Here is a 24,210-nt window from a genome sequence, read left to right on the forward strand (position 1 = left end):
ACCACCCTGAATGGCTGGCAACTAAACGACTGCGTATTGTAAACTATTTCTGAGTTGTTTCATGTTTTGGATCATCATCTCATTTTGTCTCTCAAAATGCTGCTTTTCAAAATGTTATGGAATTTATGAAGCAACAAGTTTCCCAAGGCCTGCGTAAGAGAAATGAGCCCACAGCATCACAGATACATACTTAACAGTGGGCATGAGAAACGAGACACAGCTGTGGTTTTTATTGCTGAAAAAGCTCATCAAATCAAATCACATTATTCCAGGTAAAGCACGAGTAAACTCTACACGTCTACATTTGTGATGGTGAGACATAAAAGAGATTTGGAGATTTGGTGACCTCTTTTTGCTACAGTTCTCCAACAGTGAGTTTCTTTCTTTTATTTATTTTACATTCAACGATCCTGCTCGCTGTAGGTGGAAGCAAAATAAATTGATTCTTGTCCAGTTTTGTGGAAAGTAGCTAAAATAAATTTGATTCAGAGATTTTATGTTTATAATACAAAGTACAAAAAGTCACAGAGTAAAAAGTAATGTTTCCTAGAAACTCTGATGTTTGAATTACATTTTTGTCAAGCTATTATTGCTTAAAGCAAGAAACTATTATTTTTTCTAATTATTACAATGAACTGAAATACTGATTGTCCTCGTTAATAGATTCAAAGTAGGAGTTTAATTATGCATTCACTTCATGAGACGTTACCCAGTACTGGGTTAAGACGAATGAAACATCAGCTCAGGATCAACGTCTTTTCTTACAGCGATATCTTGTTTCACCAATAGTTCTAAGAAAAGCTTGGCTGCAGGGAAAGCTCTGGCCTGATGCTTTACTAAATGAATTTGGCTGACCTGACTTGTGGCAGCATGAGATAGTGGATGCTGTTGGAGTCCTTTTCTTCAACAGAGGCAGGGTCAATGAGGTGACGCAGATTTTGGTACATCATTTCTGTGATGAAGGGTGTGAAGGGGGCCTGAGGAAGAAGAGGGATGAAAGCAAGCAGACATGAGCATGAGGAGGAATAGATAGAGAAATGATTAAATTGTCTGCACTGTGGTTAATTTACACTCGCTGAGATAAAAGGTCTGAACCAAGTTCTTTCTGCAGTCCGTTTTTTTTTTTTTTCTTTCAATCCTTTGGAGCAAATGTTCAAACAAAACTGAGCTATTGTGAGCGATCCTCTAATGTGATTCTCCTCCATTTAAACCACGGCTAATTAATTTGTAAGCTCTGAGCTGATCTGTATTGATTTGAGTTAGGCTGACTGGCTTTTAGCTTGCCTGATAGCCCACATGCAAACACTTTGCGTGTTAAAAAATATATATTCATCCATTTTGCATAACCATACAAAAATCACACACACAGTTTATCCATTGCAGATTTTCCTTTTGGTTTCCAACATAAAAGAAAACCCTTCAAACATAAAAATTTCTCCCTGCAATCACCTTTCTTTCTTTCTTTCTTGGTCTGAATTGCTTTTATATAGAAACCAAATGACTCACCATCAACCTGCACATGGAGAACAGAACGCTGAAGAGTGTTTCCAGCGCCCACAGGCAGTCCTCAGTGCCACTCTCGCCCTACAAAGTTCACAAACACATCAATGATTTTTTTCTTCTCCCCCTTAGAGAAGCAGAAATATGACGATTATCACACAAGAATCGACACCATTATCCCCCTAATCACAACCGATGATATTTGAATCACAGGTTTAAGTTTCTTTTCTACCACTGGCCAAATGTTTCCTACTGTAGCCCTGCAGAACATGTTAATATTGATGTCCTTGAATTACAAAAATCATCAGGTACAAAGTATTTCAAGCACAACATTAGTTTTTGAGTCGAGATCTTTTAACTTCAGAGCTGGATTCTCACCTTCAGGCGGCGCCTGTTGGTCCTGACGTACCAGTTGGTGAGCATGTCCACAAACTTGACCAGGCGAGGGACCACCGTGTACAAGCGGTACGCTGCAACCAGAGGCAACCGCTTACTTATTTACACTTCAGAGGAACGCCACGAGCTGTCAACTCACCAAAAGTTAGGTTTTTATTCAAGAATAAAATTATATAAAGATGGAAAATCTGACTTACCGTCCATCTCAGCTTTAAAGAATTGGATGAGAGACTGTGTGAAGGACTGGATCCACTTGTCCATGATGTTGTCACTCTGCTTCACTGTGTTTTCGTTGTACAGGAACTGAATCTCCTCCTCCTAATGCATGAATACAAACAGTTTCAGTTTGGACCTGCAATAAGCAATGCAAGTTGGACTGAAGTTTGTACTCTGAAAGATGTACACTGATAAAGTCAAAAAACTCTCATTTTCCGGTTATGCCACCAGAAATGTATTTTATTCTCAGCTTGAAGTTGATGCGACGCATGTGAAGAAAGAGGTATGCAAATTCAACAAGAAAACAAGAAAGCAAGAAAAGATGGACACATAGGTTTTGTAACTATCTCCATTACGTGTTGTATTCAATCTACAGTGGAGAGGGTTTGCTGTTTAATGAAAGACATTCAGGTTACAGGTAATCCAACAAAGATATTTAAATATTAATTTGGTGGATGGATACCTCATGAGTCCCAACAGCAGTAAGTATGTCTGAGGAAACTTTTTCATTAGTCAACACCTGCTGTGTCACATACAGGGAGTGCTTCTGAGCTTCATCAGATTAATAAGTGTTGATTTTTTTCACACAGACACTGACAAGGTTGGTTAGGTAAACATTTGGAAATCACAACCTGTCATCACAAGAACAATGTTAGAATTTGGAAATTCCTTAGCACTCTTGATATAATTAGGATAGTGCAACCTAACTGAAGATCCAGTTCCAACAGGGCTGCAACACGTTTCATGTCAAAACATTTCCAGTCCTTCATGAGCTCAATTTAAAGGACAGAGATGGATTCCCAAAATGTAAATGTGACAGATATTTCTGCAGTTGCCTCAAGTTTGAAGATGGATAGAAATAAAGCAAAGAGATGGAAGGAAGAATAAACTAATGAACAATAAGCAGATGGATGGATGATTGGGAAACAGGTGCAAGATTGGGAAGAGGATGGATGAACATTTTTAAAACGAATCAGCCAACAGGAACCAAAACAACAGATACAAAAATTTTAATCTACTGAACCAAGTTGACACACTGATTGATTTCTCTCAGCTTGGTGATTCTCAATACAATTTCAATTCATATTTTAATAGCAAATTAACACAATTAAATTGTGCAAAATTTTATGTATGCATCAACACAATCAGAGACAATTAATCGAAAACAATGCGAGAAGGAAAAATTAGGAAAAAAATAACATACCTTTTGTAATCTTTGTACGTTTTGCACCAGGAAGCGATAGGCATTGTACCACGGCAAGAAGACATCCTTCAGCACGTCTCGCACGCCCTCCTCTTTGAATCGCAGGTTCTCCGCTCTCACCACAGGGGAGTTGATGAGGTACAGCCTGCACACAGACAGAACGTCAGTGATTCTGCGGGCTCAGACTGACGGAGCAAGCAGGGGAAAAAATGCATACTGGTTATTATTCTGAAATATAACCCGTGATATTTTAAGAGTTAACACTCATTAATAAAACACCAGTGTTTAGCTTTTCACTGGCAATGTAATTGTAACATACAGCAAACACAGGCCTTGGTTTATTAGCTTGCCTAGTAGCCGAAGCAGATGTAGGGGAGGTGGAGGACTACTTTGAGCAAATTAGCTCAAACTGTGTCATTTATTGTTATGAAAGATGAATAATTAGAATGCAAAAACATAAGCAATGTAAAATAGGAGACAATGAAATTAATACATCTGGGGAAATAAGGGCTGAGAAAATGGAAGGAGGAAATAAAACCCAAATACAAAAACATACAAAATACATATAATCAGCTGAAATAATAACTAAAAAGGAACGTATAAACAAAAAATAAATGACAAATGAATATTTTGATATAATTTAATGAGATTAAAAAAAGGTGAATATATTTAATGTTGAACCAGCTTCAAGTGTGACGGTTCATAGTACTTTAAGTAGTTTTTCATCAAAAATAAAAAGAAGGTGAAGCCTGGAATAGAATCAGACTGCTGGTTTCTTCTCTTTAATTTAGTAGTTTGCTCATTTATGGTCTATATATGAGCATATGGTCCAACTGCAGAGTGATTTATTCATAACACCATATGGCCGTAGCACTCTTACTGCTCAGGGCAAATGAGAGGATGTACAAAGGGGGACAAGTGTTTGGATTCGCATCTACAGCATGCATGAGTGAGGAAATATTCCACCCGGACACGCAGACATCCAAGTAAGAGTTTTAAACATAGTGTTTTTAGTGATTTTAACATTCTGAAGTCATTATAGCAAATAACACAAGGTAGCCTCAGACCTTGCATGCACTAATATTCAAGCACCAAGCTGACCTGAGGGCATCGGCTCCATAGTTCTGCACAATCAGTCCTGGGTCTGGGTAGTTCTTCTTACGCTTGCTCATCTTCTGCCCATCGCTGCAGGAAGAAAACAGGCAGGCATTAATGCACATACACACACACACGTGTATGCGTGCACAACAGAGCATGTTGGAAACCATGAAGTTGGTATTCAAATTAATCAAGTTCTTCCAGGTCAGCGGGCCTGTGTGCACACAGCTACATATAAACCTCAAGACTGAGACGAAGCAGCCAGGATGCAGAGAAGCTTCGAGCCTAGACGCTGCGGCTCAATAAACAAATTCTAAAAAGGAACAAAAACAAAGTAAGGTGGGAATAAAGACGCTTTTGGTTGTTTTAATGTGCTGATGAGGCTGTGATCACTAGCAGCAGTTCAAAATGGCACAGAACAACCAAAAACAACCCATTTTATCAGCCTCTTCCACAACATTAAGCTTTAATGTTAACATTAAGTGCTCATGAAACCATATTCAATTTTTAACAGTACATATATAGCCAAGCAAATATTCCAAATGATATGATGAGGTGTAGTCATTATGTAACACAGGGAGGCAATGACCCTGAACAGCTTAATGCTGAATCCCATCAGACAACACTTCATCTTCCTAGTTCAACATGTTAAAGAACCTTCATCCTCCTGAAATACTGTGAATATTTTCACACACATCTAGCAGTAGTAATAAATCTTACTACTTTGGGAAAGATTCCCTTTTGCCAAGTTGTGCCAATTAGTGCTGCTGCATGAGTAATTTCAGATATAATTTCTTTTTTCATTTTTGATGTTTGAAATTTAATTTGCATCCTCAGAATTAGGGCTCACTGATTTCTGCGATGTAGGAAAATGAGGGCAGAATCATAAAAACTTGACAAGTACAAGGAATATGCTGCAAAACACAGAATACTGAGGAATTAGTGACTCTGTTTTTAATGTTTTCAGATAATTGGCCGGTTGTTTCAAGTTGTTGTGAGTCAGTGGACTGACCTAGCGAGTACGAGCCCGTTAACAATGACGTTCTTGAAGGGCGGTTTCCCAAACAGCGCTGTGGAGAGCACCAGCAGGGTGTAGAACCTACAGAGACAGAAAACAAGGTCAGTATGACTGAGATCTTTGGTTCTCATCTTCTCCTCTGTCAATCATTCACTCTCCTCCTATCCTCCGTCTCTCCTCTGTCTCTCAGTCTCAGCCTAACCCGACTGAACAGCTCCATTCATCCTCAGCATACCATCCTCTGGTCTGGTCAATGCCCTCGGCGATGAAGTCTGCTGGGAAGGTGTCCTCAAACTCCTTCCTGTTCTCGAACGGGTAGTGAACCTGGGCGTATGGCATGCTGCCACTCTCGAACCAGCAGTCAAACACCTCCGTAATCCTCCGCAGGACGCCTTTACCGCACCGTGACGGGATTGTCAGGCTGTCAATGCTGGACAGAGAAAGTTAAGAAAGAAGGAAGGGAAAAAAATCATAAAGTTCAGTAGCTCCAAAAGTTTGACTTATGTTTTTATTCAGTCTTAAAAACACCAGGACCTTTAAAACTATTCATTGGGATATTTTTTTATTAGTCTTACCATAAAGAATTGGATGAACATTAAAAGATGGTTTGTTATATTAAAGATTAAAAAAAAATTAAAATAAAAAAAACAAACTGACTCACTAGTTTTAGGCCGCAGCGTGTTAAAATTGAATCATCCTGAATTCACATTGAGAAAAAATCTGATTCTTCAATTTACTCTTCTTCCTCCGGTTAAACATCGCATTGAAATGATTTATCGGCGTCTTATGTTTTTTAGGATTTTTAACAGACGTTTAAAATATCACAGTGCTGCGATCTGCAACTCCAACCCTTCAGCGCACTTGAGTCGAAGGGTTGAATTACCTCCTTGGCAAATCAGTAAGTTTTGCAAATGCCAAGTCATTAACAATTTATTTGACTCAGGTGTGTTGGAGAGCGGATACAACCAATAGTTACAGGCCAGCGGCACTGGAGGACGGGAGTTGTAGACTCCTGTCTTAATGGATTACCTGAGTTGTAGATGCAACTTACTTTTCCCGATGCAAATCTGTAACTTTGACTCCAGTCACCTCCTCCAGTTCAGCCATGGACCCTACACAGACCACCTGGTAAATCCAGAAAAACACTGAATAAATGTATGCATGTGCAAAACCATTCAAAACTAACAAGAACTTTCTTAGTATGTGCTGCTCATTCATAATTCACCTTAGTAGTTTATTGCAACTCCAAAAATTTAAAGCAGATTCCATTTATTAGTGATAAAACTCGTCTATATTTTCAAATACACATTTGTTTCTTTGTATTTATATTTCTTCATTGGTTGTATAGTATACTTTTATGCTGTACTGTTTTTATCGCATTGTTTTTCATTTCTGCTGCTCTTATGTGCTGTCCACTTTCTGCTCTTGCAATGCAAATCTCCTACTTCAGGGGCTAATAATAAAATATTTCAAGTGTTTCTTTTTTAAATTGAATGTTTTCGATGTTTGGAATAAGGGCATTCTTGTTACCATTTCCTACAAGACGAAAAATTTTCTGCTTAAATAGCAAAATGCACTTAACTTTAGTTCATCACAAGTGTCCATAAATGATCAGGGAAACACCTGGAAGTTTAAAGGGTATGACAGCATTTCACACCAATCTGATGGCTAAATGACCTGAACAGTAGACTAAAAACAATAAATATTCATGTTGTTAGGCTCATCTGTTCATCTGTATATTTAATAATTTAGCAGCAATAAGGGAATTCAAATTGAAAACATTACTTATTTTGCCAATATATACTTTTTGATTAAAATTATTTTTATTTTGAGTAATTAATTACAGATCCTGCAATTAAATCTAAAAAAATTTTAATTGAGTTCTACCACTTAATTTGTGTTAATGCTACTCAGACTTCAGCACAACTTCTGGTCCAGTTATTGGGTAAGGAAATGAAGGAAGAAATAAAGAAACTATAAACTTTTTCTTCATCCTCTAAACTCTGATTCTCATATTGTACAGTGAGACACAGGTTGTACTATCAAGCGCACACAGTTGGACTTGCAGAAAACCTTCTTGATTTCTGAAAGCAGACAGTGTGTGCTGGTGTTTAGACACAGAAGTTTAAAGTAGGCCTTCTCCTGAGTAACTTCACCTTACACAGTAAGACAAAGTGTGTTATCTGGTCTCTCCAGAGAGGTAACCTGTAGGCTCTGCTCTAGTTTTACCACAGCACCAGGTAACGTGGCCCACATACTGCCTGGTGCCCCACCATGTAAAAATTAGACACAGTTAAAAAAATAAAAAAATAAAAAAAATACCCGGAAACCAAAAGCTCAGAGAGAAATCCGACAAAAAGGATGCTGAGAGGAGGAAGCATTCAACAGCAATCAGAAAAACGCAGACTTGCAGATCCTCACAGGTTGGGATGAAAGCGAGCGGTTTGCTGCTGAGGAGTGTGTGAGGGTGGCACCAGGGAGTGTGAATGTTCTGGAAACAGTCAGAAAGCTATTTCCAGCAAACAGGTCGCTTGCTGTCCCTCTTTCAGCCAGGGGACCGCCGCTTCATTTTTCAAATGCTCAAATAACCCAGTTCTGACATCTCTATTCAGTTCAGTCTAATTCACACAGTCAGCCAAGTTTAGCAGCAAATATTCACGACAGAAGCAACAATTAAAGTTTGGCATCCTTCTCATTTTACATTCCTCCCCGTTTCCTCTCCACATGCATTACTTTTCCTCATTTTCTAAACCGGTTAATTTATTCTGCCCCCTCCTCCTCCTCTCCCATCTTCTCGCCATTAAAACCCCCAACAGCTGTTTGTCTTGAACACCTTTGAAGCTGCATTAACTCAAGTGAAACTAAACACATTTTGATTCATATTTATTTGATGTTTACATTAATGAATCATTCATGCGTTTAGTTTATGGAGGCACTGCATGATGGTGCCTGAAGGGAGGAGACTGACTGCAGCAGAGTCACGCTGCATGTTTCTGTTTCGACGCCGTGGTCACCATCATTCTGCTGTGCCAGAAAGTTTCTCCCACACCGGCATCCGCAAGCAGAAAGGAGCCAGAACTGCTCAAATCATGAGCTTTTAAAAACGGGTCACAAGGATCAATTTTTACATTGCAGATTTATGAAAACACCTGGGTTCTTGTGCAACCCTCCCCCCCCGCAAAAATCATTCTTTATGATAAATAAAACTCAGAGTAGCAAAGTTCAACTTTTCAATTGAGCCCTCTCAAGCTGAACCTTGATTGAACTAGGAGTGCCGCAAACACTACAATCAGCCTTCCTTTGAAAAGAAAAACTATCTTGGTATTTAGTGAAGACAGACAAATTGCACCGAGACATTAGAAGCAATAAAGAGTCTACTAAAGCACAAAAAGTGGATTTTTCTGTGGGTGTTTTGTGTTTTCCTGACCTCCTCAAAGTCATCGCTGACCCACAGAGGGATCGGCGTGCCCCAGTAGCGGTTTCTCGAAATTGCCCAGTCGCGTGCATCTCTGAGCCAGTTCCCAAAACGCTTCTCACGCACAAACTCTGGGACCCTGCAGAAACACAGAGATCATAATGTATTCAGCTGAAGACGTATAAAAATAAAAATACTTATTTTATTCAGAATCCAAAAGAAATACTGTTGTGCTTAAAAGGATAAATCTTTTTTTTTTTTATTTATTTATGTGACGTCAGTGGCTTAGTTAGCATTCAGTAGCTTACCTGCAACACATAAAAAGTCATCAGCATTCTATGTCTAAAAACAACGAACTGTTCCCCGTCCTTCGTTTGCTTTCTTTGCAAACTTTAGCAGTAAAGGTGGACATTCCTCCAAGGCATCCTCATCTTTGTGTGTTGCTTTTTTTCTTTTTCCTGTTTACTTGGGTTGATTTCTGGATTTAATCTACCATCTCCCCGTCACCTCCTCCTTTTTTGTCGCCCTTTTCTTTCTTGCTGTGCCAGGCCATTCTGCTCACGAGAACAGTGCAGTGCGGAGTATAAATTGTCGCCAGGATCCACGCGCTAAGCAAAGAGTTCATCAATTCCCATTTGTACAAGGCATTTCTATTTAGGCCCATAATATATCAATTTAATGATTTTTTTTTTCTGCCAGTGCTGCTCACCACCGTGCCTCCATCCTTTACCCTCCTTCTCCCAGTTTGAGCTAAATCAAGAACTTACAACATTCAGGCCCGTCCGCGAGACACGAGGAGGGTTATTGAGGACCTAGAGGCTTCTATCATTCAAAAAGGCTGAAAGTGATTTGTTGGACAAAATTACGATGACTACATTTAAAAAAAAAAAAGAAAAAGGAGCAAGGTGAATCTGTCTCCAGTCATGAATATTTATCACAGCAGGGAGGCAGAGCTGGTTGGTAAAAATTTGATTCATGATTCATTCAAGAGCAGACTGGTGGTTTCAAGTTTCAAAACACCTTAAACTGCAGAAGATATTATCAGCACAGTATTGGTATCAGACGATATTATCTGTAAAATTTAATATTGGAAATCAGCCATTCAGTTAAAATAACTCAGCGATATAAAAGGTGTTGTTTCTATTTGACAGTGACAATGATGCCTGCAGCACAGCACAACAGCAAATTTGAATTGTTTGAGTGCTGTTATCGTCTTAGAGAGCAAATGTTATGAATAAATTTGACATTAGTTTTGTGCATCCCTAGCAGAATCAGCTGTTTTTAAAGCCAAGTTAATTAACTGCTAATTAAACTAGTTAAAAGATTAGCTGTAACTAATCTTTTAACAGCTAGTTAAAAGATTAGCTGTAACTAATCTTTTAACAGCTAGTTAAAAGATTAGCTGTAACTAATCTTTTTACCAACAGAGGTACTATAGTTGAAAATAAATTATACTAAAGATACACCAAGAAAGCAAAACAATGCTTAGAAATACTGACAAGTTATCACACCTTGTCTGACTAACGTTCATATCTAAAAGAGTGAATTAAATAAAGGTTTTGGTTACTGTGGAAAAAAAGGAATATTTTTAAAAGAGTAAAATGTCTAAAATTGCTTAACATTTTAATCTACTTCCTGCTTTAGTTATAATTCAGATTAAAAACCAATTTTCCAACATGTAATGAAAACTATGACTCCATGTTGAAGGTTTATGCCTATTTCTTACATCAAATATGTGGGAACATAAAACAAAAGTAATGGAAACAAATCAAATCTGTTCAACAGGGGGATACATTTACTGAATTTCAAGACTAGGTTTTCTTAATTCTTGACCAAAAACACAAAAATTGAAAAGATGGTGGGGAAAAAAATAAAACAACAAAAGAAATAAAAAATAGAAAATAAAGAGCTAAACACAATTCTAAATTGCTATAGGTAAAAAAGTGATCAGTGCTCAGTTAAAAATGTTAAAATAAACTGGTTTCTTATGTTTAGATGAGTGTCATTAGGACCTGAGAAACCTCATCAGCTGTGGAATAAAGGTGCTGGACTTGCTGGCTGTTCTTGGTCTAATGGAATAACTTTTCCTACCACAAAAAATATATTTAAAAATAAGTTTGATTCTTTTAGAGTCTGTGTTTCCCACCTGGATTCATTAAGTTTTCTTTTTCCTGAAATAATGATAACATATTTATTTTCTGGATAAACATTTTTATTCCGAAAAAAAAAAACAGAAGAAAATCTGGGTTGAAACTCTTATCTGAAAAAAAGATCATGGTTTAATAGAGTTATATAAAATCAGTAAGAATCATGAACAAAACCAGTCCAGACAGACACTTTCTCAACAGTATCCTTTATGCTTTCTTAACTATCACTTTTATGTATTTTGTTAACTTTATGTATTATAAATGTGGAGAAATCACTTTAAAGACGAGATGTTCAATTCACCTTCTGGCTCAGAAAATGTCGTCTCCCTTTAGGCGCTCAATAATTCAGTCATTAATTTATTCTAACAGGCAGGTACCTGGAGAGATTCAGCCTGAGTATTGAATGAAACTTCTGAGTAAACGGATAAAAGGAACAAATCCCTTTTAGAGCACTCCAACGGGTCTTTTGTAATAAATTTTCTGAAGTGGTTCAGGGATTTGTCATGAGCTAATGTAGACTACATTTGGCAGTGCTGAGGATTTATGTTTGTGGAAATGTAAAAACAAAATTAAATATATATATTAAAAGATAACTTTTTTTATTGTATGTTTTATTTTTGTTTTTACATCCAATCTTACAGCCAGTCATTTTATAAATTTATTACACAGAGTAAAATATTCCAAGCTTTTTTCTTTTTTGCCATTTTAATGGTTATGGCTTACAGGTAAAGGAAACCCAAAATTCAGTGTCTCACAATATTAGAATATCACATCAGACCAATCAAAAATCAATGTTTTAAGCGCAAATGTCAGGTTTCAGAAACGTATTGTTCTCTGCCGTCAGTACTTGGTTGGGTTCCTCTTCCATGAATTACTGGAGATGGAGATGAGTTAATTTGCTGATTAGGGTTTGACACCATGAGTTTCCAAAAATGACCTTTTTCAAAGTATTCTAATTCTCTGAAGTGGTGAATTTTAGGTTTTCTTTATTTGTTAGACACAGAGACCAAAATTACATGAAACAAATGCTTGGAATATACTACTATGTGAGATGATTATATAATATTTGGGTTTCGCTTTATTCTATTTTTCTAAGATGTACCTGTATGGTTTAGTAAAAGTTACTGAATAATTCGGCAGCTTGATGTATGCAGTACCAACACCCTTTAGATAAGAACCACAGACTGGAGTGTGTGTGTGTGTGTGCGTGTGTGTGTGTGTGTGTGCGTGTGTGTGCGTGTGTGTGTGTGTGTGTGTGTGTGTGTGCGGCTCCGTCTCTGCATGTGTGCGTCTTCACCTTCCTTGCGGTAAGTCATTCATCTTGGTTTGACAGTCCCATTACCAGAGGCAGCTACTGTGGCTCAGAAAAGAGCGCTGGGAGCACCATGGGTAATACCACTTAGAAAAGCCATCATGCTGAAGCTTATCCTGCTTCAGATTTAACCACATGCTAATTTTCTCTACATTAAAAAAAAAAAAAAAAAAACACCTTGAGGAGAAATTTTATTCTCATATCAGAAAATTCAGAAAAGTCACTGCAAAGACTTGGATTTTAAATCCATCATGGATGCTTCAAAGACCTCTGCAGCTGGAGAGATGGACCATCAACTAGCACAGCCGAGCGGCAGATGTAATTGTTTTGAGACCTCATCTGCCGTTTGCCCTGACTCAAAGCATTTAAGACCAATTGTTTGGTGAAATGCCCATAGTTGACACTTCACGGTCACTTAACTCCAATATAGATATCGGTTGGTTGCAGCTTACCAGTAGCATTTCCCGTTGCAGTCCAGCAGTTTGTCCACCATGTGCTCCACTCGCACAAACCAGCTGGGGACAGCTTTGTAGATCAGGGGGGTGTCAGACCTGAAAAATGCAAGTCATTTCATAAAGTTTAGTACTACTATATTTTTCTACTCACTTAAAAACTTGAGGCACCTTTAAAATTCAGTTACGGGTTTTACCCTTGGGCCCAAAATGGCCCTGCTCATAAAGGTTTAATGAAATTGTTAGCTTTCAATTTTTCTTCCACTCTCCACACACATTTCTATCTACCTCAGCTTGATAAATTTTATTTTGTTACAATTTAAATGTGTGTTTGATTCTGCATGTGGTTGGTTGTTGACAAAGGTTTATAGGTTTTAATTACATCTGAAGAAATTATTTTGAAGCACAGACAAGTTTTAAGTTACTTAAATATGCAACTGAAACACAATTTCAAACATCAAGATGGAAATGATGCTACATTAAACAAAGTTATAATCAGGACTCATCACTGACATAAGGAAAAAGATGTTAAAAATGCTCTAGATAAGAATCTGATTTCTAAAGTTAAATCTGGGGAAAAGGGCAAAAGTTTCACACTTAAGAATGTGATGAATGATGAGCATTTTACTGAGAAGGCATAAATGGTGAGCCCATAAGACTGGCGACGTGTTAACTGTCAAACTATCCAGCTGTCATCGCAACCAAGCTTTCCTGTGCAAAACAATGACCTTAATGTCTTTAAACAGAGAATATTTCTGTAGGTATTGGAGGAGGAATCATTTGTGACCTTTCCTAGAATGGTCATGAAGAAAAATAAACTTTCATTTTCAAAGGGTGACGAGCACAAAGAACAGTAATGAGGTTTACAGTAAAGATGTCTCACCTCCAGCAGAAAGGGTAGTTATGTTTGAATGTGCTGGCATTGACCAGCCGTCCCTTTTCCTTCAGCAATTTAATGATGTTCTTGTCAGCATCCTACAGCAGAACAAAACACAACAATACCTTTAAGGTTAGAGATCCCACTGTGTTGAATGCTGCCACACATCTGCGGTGTAGCAACAACGAAGGTCTGATGGGTGGACACATGAACAGATCTTTGCTGAGAGCTAAAACTCACACAAGCCACCAAAATATTTTTTTTATCTCATGTTAAGTATAATTCAGTCTACTGGCTGCATGGATATATCAAGAAAAACACACAAGCTTTTCCACCGATACGTTTCACTTCAGTAAAAGTTTCAAATGTAAAGATCAAAATAAAATCCCACATACTTTTCACATTGCAGTCATCTAGAATGTCACTGAAAAGTTATGGTGCATTCACACCAGCCCCATTTAGTCCACTTTAATTTAACTCTAGCTTGTCTGTTTAGAAAGTCTGATTTGATTGGCGAGGTGTGAAGGCGCAATCGAACTCTAAAGCAGACTGAAAAAACAAACTCTGGTCCACCTACAAACCTCTGATTAGTTGAAGTGAACTCTGACACGGTTCAAATGTATATGTGAATATAAAACGGACCAGAGACCGCTCAAAAAGCAGGAAGTAGACTGTGGTGCAGTGCATTCTGGGTAAATACAATCAAAACAAATGAGAGAGTCTAATTAGAGAAATGGCTAATGGTCTTTTATCAAAGACAACAAAGGAAAGCCTAAACTGCTCAAATCTGATGTTACTCCATTTTTATTTACATTTTGTGATGAATAAAGTTACACTCAATGTCTTTTCCTGAAGTTTTTGTGTCGTTCTGTCGGTGCAGGCCTTTCACGGTACACAAGGATCACCAAATCGAGTTCCCCCTCCTGCTGCCATCATGGTGTTTTGTCATGTGTGATTTACAACAGCATAGTAAACACAGAGATCATGGCAGAGAGGAACCACTATTACAGTTCACAACATCGGAGGAAGAGAAAACAATAATTGACGGGCTGAAAAATTTTATTTTTGATGGTATTGGGAAAAAAGAAGAAAAAAAAAGAAGGGAATGGAAGCAAAGGGGAAGTTGGTAAGCCGTTCTCCAGCTGCATCAGACCAGAACTGAGCAGGGGGAGTTTAATATATCAGTACATACTTCCTCACAGCCTTGAACAATTAAAATTTGCTCTCTGACTGAAAAACTGGTGTTCTGTCCATCTGTGCTACACGACCATCAGTCCTACTTTGCACAGATACTCAGAGAAGTAGCTCAGGGAAGTAAAAAGGCACCAGGTTTTGTGGCAAGAAGGAGCAGACAACCTGAGGTGCAGAACAAAAATAAAGAGATTTTGGTCATGTAGTCACAGCAATGACAACTGATTATGGGAGTGGACCATGCAGAGCCCTTTATCCTCCTTTTGCAGGTGTGTTAGATTTATTGATGATTGTAATCTGGAGAACTATTGAGTCTGCAGAATTTTGCAGGATCGTGTAGGCTACAAGAATGCTGTATTACAAATTAATTTTTTATTGGCTTTACGTATTCTTTTAATGTGCCGAGTACCCATTTTAGGTATTAATTAGCTGTAAGCCACCATCAACAAGAATAAAACTTAAAATAATTACTCTGTCTGTAGCAAATTTAAATAAGTTTGTTTTTTGGAATTACATTGTGATCCAATTAATGATCTGAATTTTCTCAATTGTTCAATGAGAGCGTGTGCTAGTGCAATTAAAGGTTCATTTTACAGCTGCATACACAAACAGTTATATTCAATCTGTTACAATAGGGGTTTTGATGAGGGTCATTTATCAGCATAGAACTACCTTTTGAAAAAAAAATCACCTTTAAACATTAAATATACTTTTCATTAAGCCCACATTTCTGTCTTAAAATGTTTTTTATTGGTCTGATGAAATATTTTAACCATAATTGTTCTGTTTTCATTTGTTGCATGCATAAAAACATTATAATTAACATAACTAAAGGCTAAAAACAAAACTGTGTGTAAGTGATCCATATGTTGATTTCAGCTAACGAAATAAATTATTTTTTCTATAATTTCCTGATTTATTGAATGGGTCTATTTTGACAAGGGGTGCAATAAAAATCTGCATATCAGACATTTGAAATGACCTGTTTTGTAATAAAGCATTTCAAAGAAAGAAACAACCTAGTTTACTGTAAACAACATTTAAACAATAAAGTTCTAATTAAATAACATACATAACCCAAAGCAAAACTATTTCAGGTTTTTATTTTGAGTTTTCTTCTTTTTGCATTTTTAACTGGGTGAACTTAACGAAATGTAAATGAGATGTAACCTTAAATATAAAAATGACTAAAATGACATCAAGCCTCAACATTGTCAATAAAAGTAAGAAGTGTGTATTTTGTTATGCAATTCAGTTTCTGGTCATGTATCCAATCAGCCAAGAAGCTCGTCTCACACTCCGCTTCCTGCAACCACGACCGCAGTTCAATTCGCAGGAAGCTCATAAATGCATCTCAAAGCGGTTAAGACTCTGCTTTTCATCTAAATAAGATGATCCAAACCACACATCAGTTTGTATCCCTAATGAGAATATTTTGTGGAAACCAACCCTAACTCAGCAATATGTCAAATGGATGAACAATGTGGAATAAGGTATTTAAACAATGTTAAAACAGTATCAGATACACTGAAAGGCCTGATATTCTAAGAAATGTTTTTTTTCCAGAGAAAAGGGTTAAGAGGGAAGCTTGAGGAAAGAGACAACAGCATGGTTTTGTATGCACTCAGTTCAGTCTTTATTTAGTAAAAGCTGGTAAGCATTACTCTAAATGGTTAACAGTTGTTTCTTGTCAAAACATTCAGAATTAATAAGGGTGGCCTTCTTCATTCGCTTCAAGTCGGGAGTTTTACCGTGAAGGAAAGTTGGACAGGAGGCAGCAGACTGATGACACGGAGCGAGAGACAGTAGCATAGGGAAGTGACAGAGGTACGACAAGTGGGGCTGACTTGGCAGGAAAAAAGGGGGAGGTAAATTTAGCAGGACTACTGCAGGAGCTGGAGTAAAGGAGAGGGGAGACGAGCAGGGAGAGATGAAACCTGCCAAACCCAGATATGAAATGAGACAAGGAGAGACAGTAAAAATTAGTTTTGAAAATAATATGAAAATGTTCAGGAAAGATGGAGGACAGTAGCGATGGCAGCGGACTAATGCTTAATGGAGTCAAACATGAATTACACAGAAGAAGAGCTGTTTGTCTCAACACAAAATACATCCGAGACTATGCATAGATGCACATCGCTGCTACATTTGTATTTGTATTATTTTTCAGTTACTGAATTTCCACCAGGAACAGTAAGTTAGACTTTTATGTGTTCAGTTAAATAATGAAAGCTGTCTACCAGTGCTATTAAAATGTTAAACAATATCAAGTCCTTTGCTTAAGACCTCTCAAGTCTCTAAAACAAGGTGATCTCTGCTCATGTTGTGCACCAACTCTTCACAGCTCTCCATGTGGATTAGGCATCCTTAGCAATTCCCAGCCTCTGCTCTTCTCCTTCCAGTAGCTTCCTGTAGGTGGCGATCTCTGCATCCAGCTTGAGCTTGATGTGCAGCAGTTCCTGGTAGTCTTGAAGGTACTTGGTCATCTCCAGTTTGGTCTCACAGAGCTGCGCCTCCAGCTGGGCAATGATGCTCTCCAGACCTCCCACCTTGTCCATGTGGGAGTCCTCCATCTCCTCCAGCTGCTGCTCCAGGGCGGCATTGCGAGCTCGCAGGCTGTCGATCTGGTTCTGCAGGTCTGACACCTGGTTGTGGTAAGTTGCGATTTCTTCTTTCATGACTTTCATGTGCTCTTCGTGTTTGCCCGCGTGCTCCTTCAGGGTGTCAAATTTGCTCTTGTACCACTTCTCGGCTTCTTGGACATTTCGGGCGGCGACAGATTCTATTTCTGCGCGCATGTTGCGCAGGTAAGCAGCGAGGTCAGGACGGTCGCCGTCCATCTCGGCTGTAATCTTTGCGTCTTCGATCTGCTTCATGAGGTCAGCCACCTCTTCGTCATGGAGCTTCTTGAGAAACTCGATCTCTGCCACTAGTTGTTCTATGCACTTCTCCAGCTCGGCCTTCTGCAGCGTGGCGCTGTCAACGTCCTGACGAAACTCCGTCAGAATCATCTCTGCTTCTTGTTTGAGCGCCAGCTCCTCCTCCAGCTTTAGTCGCCACACTTCCACCTCCTCCTCAATGTAGCCTCGCTCAATGTCAGCTGCTCCCTTCTCGTTGGTAAGGGCTTCAATCAGATCCCGCACCTCTTTGAACTTGAGCTCGTATTCTTCACTGATGCCACTCGGGCTTCCCTTGTAGCGGTCCTGCAGAGTGGCCAGCTCCGCCTGCAGAGCGGCATTTCTCTGCTCCAGGGCCTGGACCTTTGAGATGTATCCTGCAAACTTGACGTTGAGCTCCTGCATCTCCTCCTTCTCGTTGGCATGGTGCTGGTGTATCTCTGTCCCGATCTCAACCGCGGTGCCACGGTAACCAGAGCGCCCGCGGCTGTCGTACGACGATCCGCGGCACCGGGACGGAGACGGGCTCTGAACTCTTACTCTGCCGGCGGAGCTGCTGACCTGCAAGCTCTTCTGTGTATAAGATGAAGCCCGCATGTTGTGAAAGATACCGGATTTCCTTCTGAAACTGGAAAACGAACCACGCTCTGGCTTTCTTGAGTCGCCCAGGATGAGACTGAAGCTCCCCCGGATCACCTCTTGATTTTTATGCGGCGGTAAAGAATGTCTCAGACAGCCATGAAACTACGCTCAGCTTTAACACATCTCAAAAGTGGATTATGACAGACTTTCAGAGAGCTGTTGCTCCATGCTCTTTATTAGCTGTCGCTGTACTGTTAGTGACGATGTCCACTCCCTGAGCTTTGCACCAACATGTAAAATAGTGACCACATCATTTACAGCTGCTATTTTTAACTCATTATCAACTCAGGACGCAAACAAAGTTGGGTGTGACCAAATGCAAAGACGTAACTATGTGTTGATGTACTGGTAGACAAAGAACCGTAAGCCTCTTCTTCAAGAATGTGTCAATCTGTTTCATAAAGATTTCCTTTACTTTCTGTTGTAGAGTTGAAATATAGAGTCACCCCTTGTTTTTATTAGGGTTGTTAACATTGACAAATGCGATTAATCTAAAAAGTTTAACGCGTTAACACTGCAGAAAGCATATTAATTGTATCACAAATTTTGATCTAAAAAAAAAAATTAAAAAAAAATAAAAAAGAGTGTGACCTAGTTCAAAGCAGAGCGTTACACTGTCTTGTGCTGTGATCAACAATGTAGTCGCATTTGTGAGTGATAATTAGAAATTTCACTGAAAAACGTTGTGATGGAAGCGTGGATACCCACGGTAGTAGTTGCAACGACTAATTATCCTTCCATCAAAGCACAACCGGTTCATAGTTAACATTTCTAAATTAATGTTTGAAACAAATGATTTATTTTAAACATTCCTGAATATAAAAATCTGGAAAGTTGAGAGTCTTCAGTCATGTTTGGTTTGAGCTGCAATGAGAAACAATCAACCACTTGAATATCTGTAGTTTTTATTTCCAAAGAGCATGACTCTGCTTTGACTCACTTCTTTACCACCTCAGTGATACAGTATATGCAGGATACAGTATCACACAAACACTGCATCATCCATTTTTTGTGGTGAGGCAGTATTTGATGAGAACAGTAGATTTTGTTACGATTTCTATGAAAAGATTACTCTTCTGCTGCAGATTACAGTTGTTTTTAAACCTGTTTTTATAGCCTAAAGTGAAAAAGCTTTGTGAACTCTACAGTGATTCTTTATTTGCTTCATTTGGGGATTGTTTTAATTAGTGCTCTTGGTTATCCCAAAATGGAAATAAACGTCAAACATAAATATTCAAGAAAGTAAAAGTGAGGTTTTGGCTTTCTTAGAAGAATTTCTACTTGATCACGCCCTTAATGTTTTAGCAAATTCAAGACTGCTGCATCCCTCCGAGAGACTTTCAGGCTTTTTATATTTTCTTTTTATATTTTCTTTTGCTAAAAGAAAAGAATCTACCAAATAATTAAGCACATCTTGATCAACGGTGTTGACTTCCTTAGGCTACCGCGGCTCTCATTACACATCACCTGTTACGATTAAATCCATTAAGAATCCAAGTTTACCCAGCTTGATCTAGTAATAATTTATGCACACAGTTTAAAACTAAATTAAAACTGAATAAAAGATAACAAAAATGTATTTGTGATTTAATAAATTATTATCTCTGTTGGGGAGTAAATTAGGACAACAATGGATGAAAATATATAAGAAAAGAGCCAGAAACCCAAGTCCTTGAGTGCATCTGTCCTGCAACTTCTGGATGCATCCCTGCTCCAATGTGTCTGTATTTTATTAAGCTGTGTTGGAACAGGGATGCATCCAGGAGTTGCAGGACAGAGGCACTTGATTTGGGTTGTAGATCCTAATTCTGAAAAAAGAACAAACAAACAAAACTAAAAAAATCACATGCAGGAAAATCACATGAGATGCATGTTATTAGACGTCGTTCTGTGGTATTTTGGAGGAGGCTTGCCCTGTTAGATTCTGAGTTGTTCAGAACAACAACAATTGCAGAATTTTATCAGCCAGGAAAAAAGTCAACAAGTGGACGACATTCGCTTGGCTGTCCCTAGCAAGTTTGACCGACAGCAGATCACAAGACACTAAAAGAAACCTTAAAAATCCCAAAACATCTTCACTGGAACTCCTGTGAGCTGCCGCCGCCTGTTTTATCTTATATTATAGAAGATACATAAAATACATGCTCAGATCTTAATCTCACTGAGATGCTGTGGGGTGACTCAGGACAATGTCAGAAACTGGTGGATGATTTCCTGGTAAAACAGAGCTAGTTATTGGTGTTTATCCAAAATTAAGTCAGTTTTTCTTCCAGCTAAATAATGAAAAGATTAGATGTTGATGTGTGAACTGAATAATTCATAAGGTGTTCAAGACTGTAAACCCCACCATGAAGATATTCAAGGTGAGGTGCAATGATGTGAAATATTAATCTTACACAAAAGCTGAAAGATATTTAATCGTATCTAAAAGGTCTTGCAACTAACAGGAAAATGTTCAAAGAGAATTATTTGGGAGCATCATAGGGATACCAGGCGTCAGAATAAAAGCTCAAAATTTTATCAAAGACGCTTTGCATGTTAATAAGCATGTTCAGATAGTCAGGCAATAGAAAATAAATCTATCTTGGAGCCTGAACACTACATCAAACACACCTGCAGATCAATCACAATCAGATGCTACCGCACATTTTTAGATAATGTTCATAAAATTGTTGTTTTTTCCTTAGGCTTGATAATTCTTTTATCACTTAAATATTCTTCATTTATTTAAAAACTTTCTGATACACCTAAAAACATGGAGAACAACTGATAACATCACTTTAAATAAAAGAACAGTATATCAAGTTCTGAAGTCACCAACTTTAAATTATGTGAATACTACCTTATATTTCAGCTACACTTCAACTGCAGCAGGTGCCTTAAGGCGCAAATGGCTCAGAGGCTCAGAATAAAAATCAGATGCAAACCCTGCACAGCTGCAATTAGCTTTACCAGTTAAAGCAAATGTTAACACCATTATGTTAAACGTTACATTAGGCGTTCCTAGGGCAGAAAATGTGAAACTTCCCTGAATTTAATCTGCATGTAAATGCATGACGTGCCACTCACTTTGACATACTGTCCTGCAAAGTCAGTGACCTCTGAAGTGAAGCAGCCAGAGGCATCCACAGGGCAGATAGGAGTCTGGTCTCGCTGGATGATGTTGTATTCAGTGCACACCCTGTAATCATCCTGCAGAAACAGTAACATCACTTAAAGCTTTTCTTATTACATTTAGATTTTTTTTTTATTTCTAGCTTCAAACTTAACACAAAATATCAAGGTTAATCACAATTATTTCTTTTTTAAACAAAGATGTTTCTGGTTTAACCATGTGACTGCACATTAAATTCCTTGTTGAGGCGAACAGCTTCTACAGCAGTGAAACAAGCTCTGCTGGTATGTAGCAGCTTTGCACGAAAGACATGAGCACTGCCCAGCTCTAGATGTAATTTCTATTCAAACACCCTGTCAGGATCCAAGACGGATGACTCACTGGGTCATTTCACATCTAGTCATAACAAAATAAATTTTGAAAAACGCAGTTGGGCAGTGCCTTTTTCCCCGACCATAAATCTTTAGAATAAATGCATTCATATTTCAGGTTTGACTCTTCAAATAAGTCCAAGAGAATCTCACCACTGAATATAAGGTCCTAATGAAAAGCATAAAAACATGTCAAGTGTCATTCAAATTGTAGATTTTATGTGGTAAACTGACACAAAGTAGTCAAAATACGTGGAAATAAAAACGATTAATTAGTTTAATCTCAGTATAAATTCAGTCGCTCTGTGACAACTAAAGAGGTTCCCTGGAGAGTCTTGGTTAGAAAACACTTTGATCCACCAGTCATGCCCTGATTTGTTGTTTTTGAACATCTCCAGTTGTTAAAGAAATTCACACCCTAATAGCTGTCAGAGATGGAAATCCACCCACACCCACTTAATGACACATCAATCACTAACTTGCTTAGTTTCAGTTTTATCCTTTGTTCCCTCAGGCAGAAGAATGAGACCCAAATCTCTGATGCCTACCTTACAAATGGATGGTGGACATTTGAATACAAGCAGTGTTCTCATTTAATATTTGCCTAAATGCTCATAGGTGTCAGTCAAGGCATGAAAGTTTCCTCACATTTCATAACATGTATACTTTTATTAATTTCTCTCCTTCGGGGAACAGAAGCTATGAAAGTGCTGCAATTTAGATAAATCGAGCGCTTGGCCACACACTGCTGCCGTTTGACAACTGGAGATAAATGTAAGCGTGTTACTCACAGCTCCGAAGTACGGGGCCTGGTGGACAACTCCTGTGCCCTCTTCCTCCTTGACGTAGTTATCCGTCACCACCTGGAACGCTCCCTTCTCCGCACACTTGAGTCAAACAGGAAGGATTTCACACCGTGGAAAAGAAACAGAGAGGTGAAGAAACAGAAGAAAAACAATCACGATCAACAGAGGCGTTTAGCATTTTTGCATACTTTGACATTAGTATGCATTTGCATGTTTAATCATATATTTTATTAAAACACTGTTGCAAAGTATCTAATACACAGATTTCCTGTCAAGCACAGCGGTGCGTCTACCTGCTGGCACCCATGCAGTTTTTCAGCTCTGTCTCACCTCTTTTCAGGGCGCCGCAGTGCAAATCAAGCTGCTCGCACACGTGACTAACAACTTGCAACCATGTTTTTTATGTGTTGCTTAAGTTCACACACATTATTACTCTCTGTAAGCACAATATCCTGCAACACCGAAAGATGGACGCTGCCAGTCCATTTGACTTCTTGCAAAATCCCATAGTAGCAATGAGTGTGCAGCAAGTTATGGGTGTTAATGCACTATAATGAGTACAAACGTTATAGTGCTTCTCCTACGTGTATTTTTTATGTTACCCAGCTTAGCCTAGATGTATTTTGGTTGTTTTGTTTTTAATAGTTAGACTATACCTCTTTACTAAGAAAGATTTGTTTTTGTTGTTGTTTTTTTCATCATTTGAGTTGCGCTTCCTGTCTTCATTTTCAGTTGTTTCATCTAATAAACCTGTTCACTTCAGCCGTACCCCACATTCTATATTACCTCTCCTCAATCCCAGCCAAGTTTGGACACAACATCAGTCAGAGTTGCATAATAATTGCATGAGCTCAAATTCTGAAGTACATTTATTCTACTTACAAACAGTTATTTACTCATAAATAGCTATGCTAACTATGAGTAATAAGCGCAGCACGTCAGCCTGGTTATATTAGAACTGAATGTCCCATGCAGTTGCATGGTTCCTACATTAGCACAAAGATTTTTGATGTATGCTGTCAGCTGCAAAGAGTCCCATGTGGCATTTGTGCCCTGGTACAGATGTTTTCTTTATTTTATAAAAAGATTATGTAAAGCTGCGAGCAAATTTGATTGAAATAAAATAGAAAACCCTACATACCTTACTGAAGTAGTGAAAAAGTGGTTTGTACTTTTTTCCTTTGAGATCTTTGCCTGGAAATCTAGAAAGAAGAACAGAGAATGTTTAAAAAATAAAATAACCAACACTAGTCAAGATCCTCAAAAAACAGAAAGCTCATCAAGAGGCGACTTGATATGACATTCTAAACTATTTTTATTACCATTCCTACTTTTTTAGGGGTGTAGGGTTTAAGGGAGAAACCAAGCTTAACAGTAGAGTTCTCTCAAAGAAAAGCGGAGATTATACATCAATATTTCTTATTTGAACTTGTGAAAACTTAATATAGTTTTAACTGACTTGTTCAAAATTGTGTATTCGCCCTCAGACTTGAAAAGTGCTCCCAGTCTGGCTTCCATCATGATGTAGGTCCTTTCTGTGGTGTTTTCTGAAA

The 24,210-nt window shown here is 38.3% G+C and overlaps 2 protein-coding genes across 2 annotated transcripts in view; both read right to left on the reverse strand.

Moving 5' to 3' along the window:
• Nucleotides 1-24,210, reverse strand: part of iars1 (isoleucyl-tRNA synthetase 1) — a 49,366-nt gene that overhangs the window by 16,527 nt on the left and 8,629 nt on the right. The window contains exons 8-23 of the mRNA XM_014975083.2: nucleotides 24,117-24,204; nucleotides 23,799-23,859; nucleotides 22,643-22,738; nucleotides 21,435-21,557; nucleotides 13,642-13,733; nucleotides 12,759-12,857; nucleotides 8,860-8,986; nucleotides 6,484-6,557; nucleotides 5,668-5,862; nucleotides 5,427-5,513; nucleotides 4,418-4,501; nucleotides 3,317-3,461; nucleotides 2,094-2,214; nucleotides 1,879-1,970; nucleotides 1,507-1,584; nucleotides 856-977 (exon numbers count right to left, since the gene is read on the reverse strand). Coding sequence (XP_014830569.2) covers nucleotides 856-977; nucleotides 1,507-1,584; nucleotides 1,879-1,970; nucleotides 2,094-2,214; nucleotides 3,317-3,461; nucleotides 4,418-4,501; nucleotides 5,427-5,513; nucleotides 5,668-5,862; nucleotides 6,484-6,557; nucleotides 8,860-8,986; nucleotides 12,759-12,857; nucleotides 13,642-13,733; nucleotides 21,435-21,557; nucleotides 22,643-22,738; nucleotides 23,799-23,859; nucleotides 24,117-24,204 — 1,684 coding nt within the window. The remainder of the gene's footprint in view (nucleotides 1-855; nucleotides 978-1,506; nucleotides 1,585-1,878; nucleotides 1,971-2,093; nucleotides 2,215-3,316; nucleotides 3,462-4,417; nucleotides 4,502-5,426; nucleotides 5,514-5,667; nucleotides 5,863-6,483; nucleotides 6,558-8,859; nucleotides 8,987-12,758; nucleotides 12,858-13,641; nucleotides 13,734-21,434; nucleotides 21,558-22,642; nucleotides 22,739-23,798; nucleotides 23,860-24,116; nucleotides 24,205-24,210) is intronic.
• Nucleotides 14,480-21,426, reverse strand: vimr1 (vimentin-related 1). The gene has a single exon (XM_014975093.2). It carries the CDS (start codon nucleotides 18,318-18,320, stop codon nucleotides 17,184-17,186), a length of 1,137 nt encoding a protein of 378 aa, XP_014830579.2. The 5' UTR covers nucleotides 18,321-21,426; the 3' UTR covers nucleotides 14,480-17,183.

The sequence above is a fragment of the Poecilia mexicana genome, unplaced genomic scaffold (genome assembly GCF_051168715.1).
Source record: "Poecilia mexicana isolate PSO_F unplaced genomic scaffold, ASM5116871v1 scaffold_5, whole genome shotgun sequence".
Lineage (NCBI taxonomy): Eukaryota > Metazoa > Chordata > Actinopteri > Cyprinodontiformes > Poeciliidae > Poecilia > Poecilia mexicana.

What these genes read in the sequence shown, in the direction of transcription:
- vimr1 (XM_014975093.2), bottom strand. Translation starts at nt 18,320, where the DNA reads ATGCGGGCTTCATCTTATACACAGAAGAGCTTGCAGGTCAGCAGCTCC.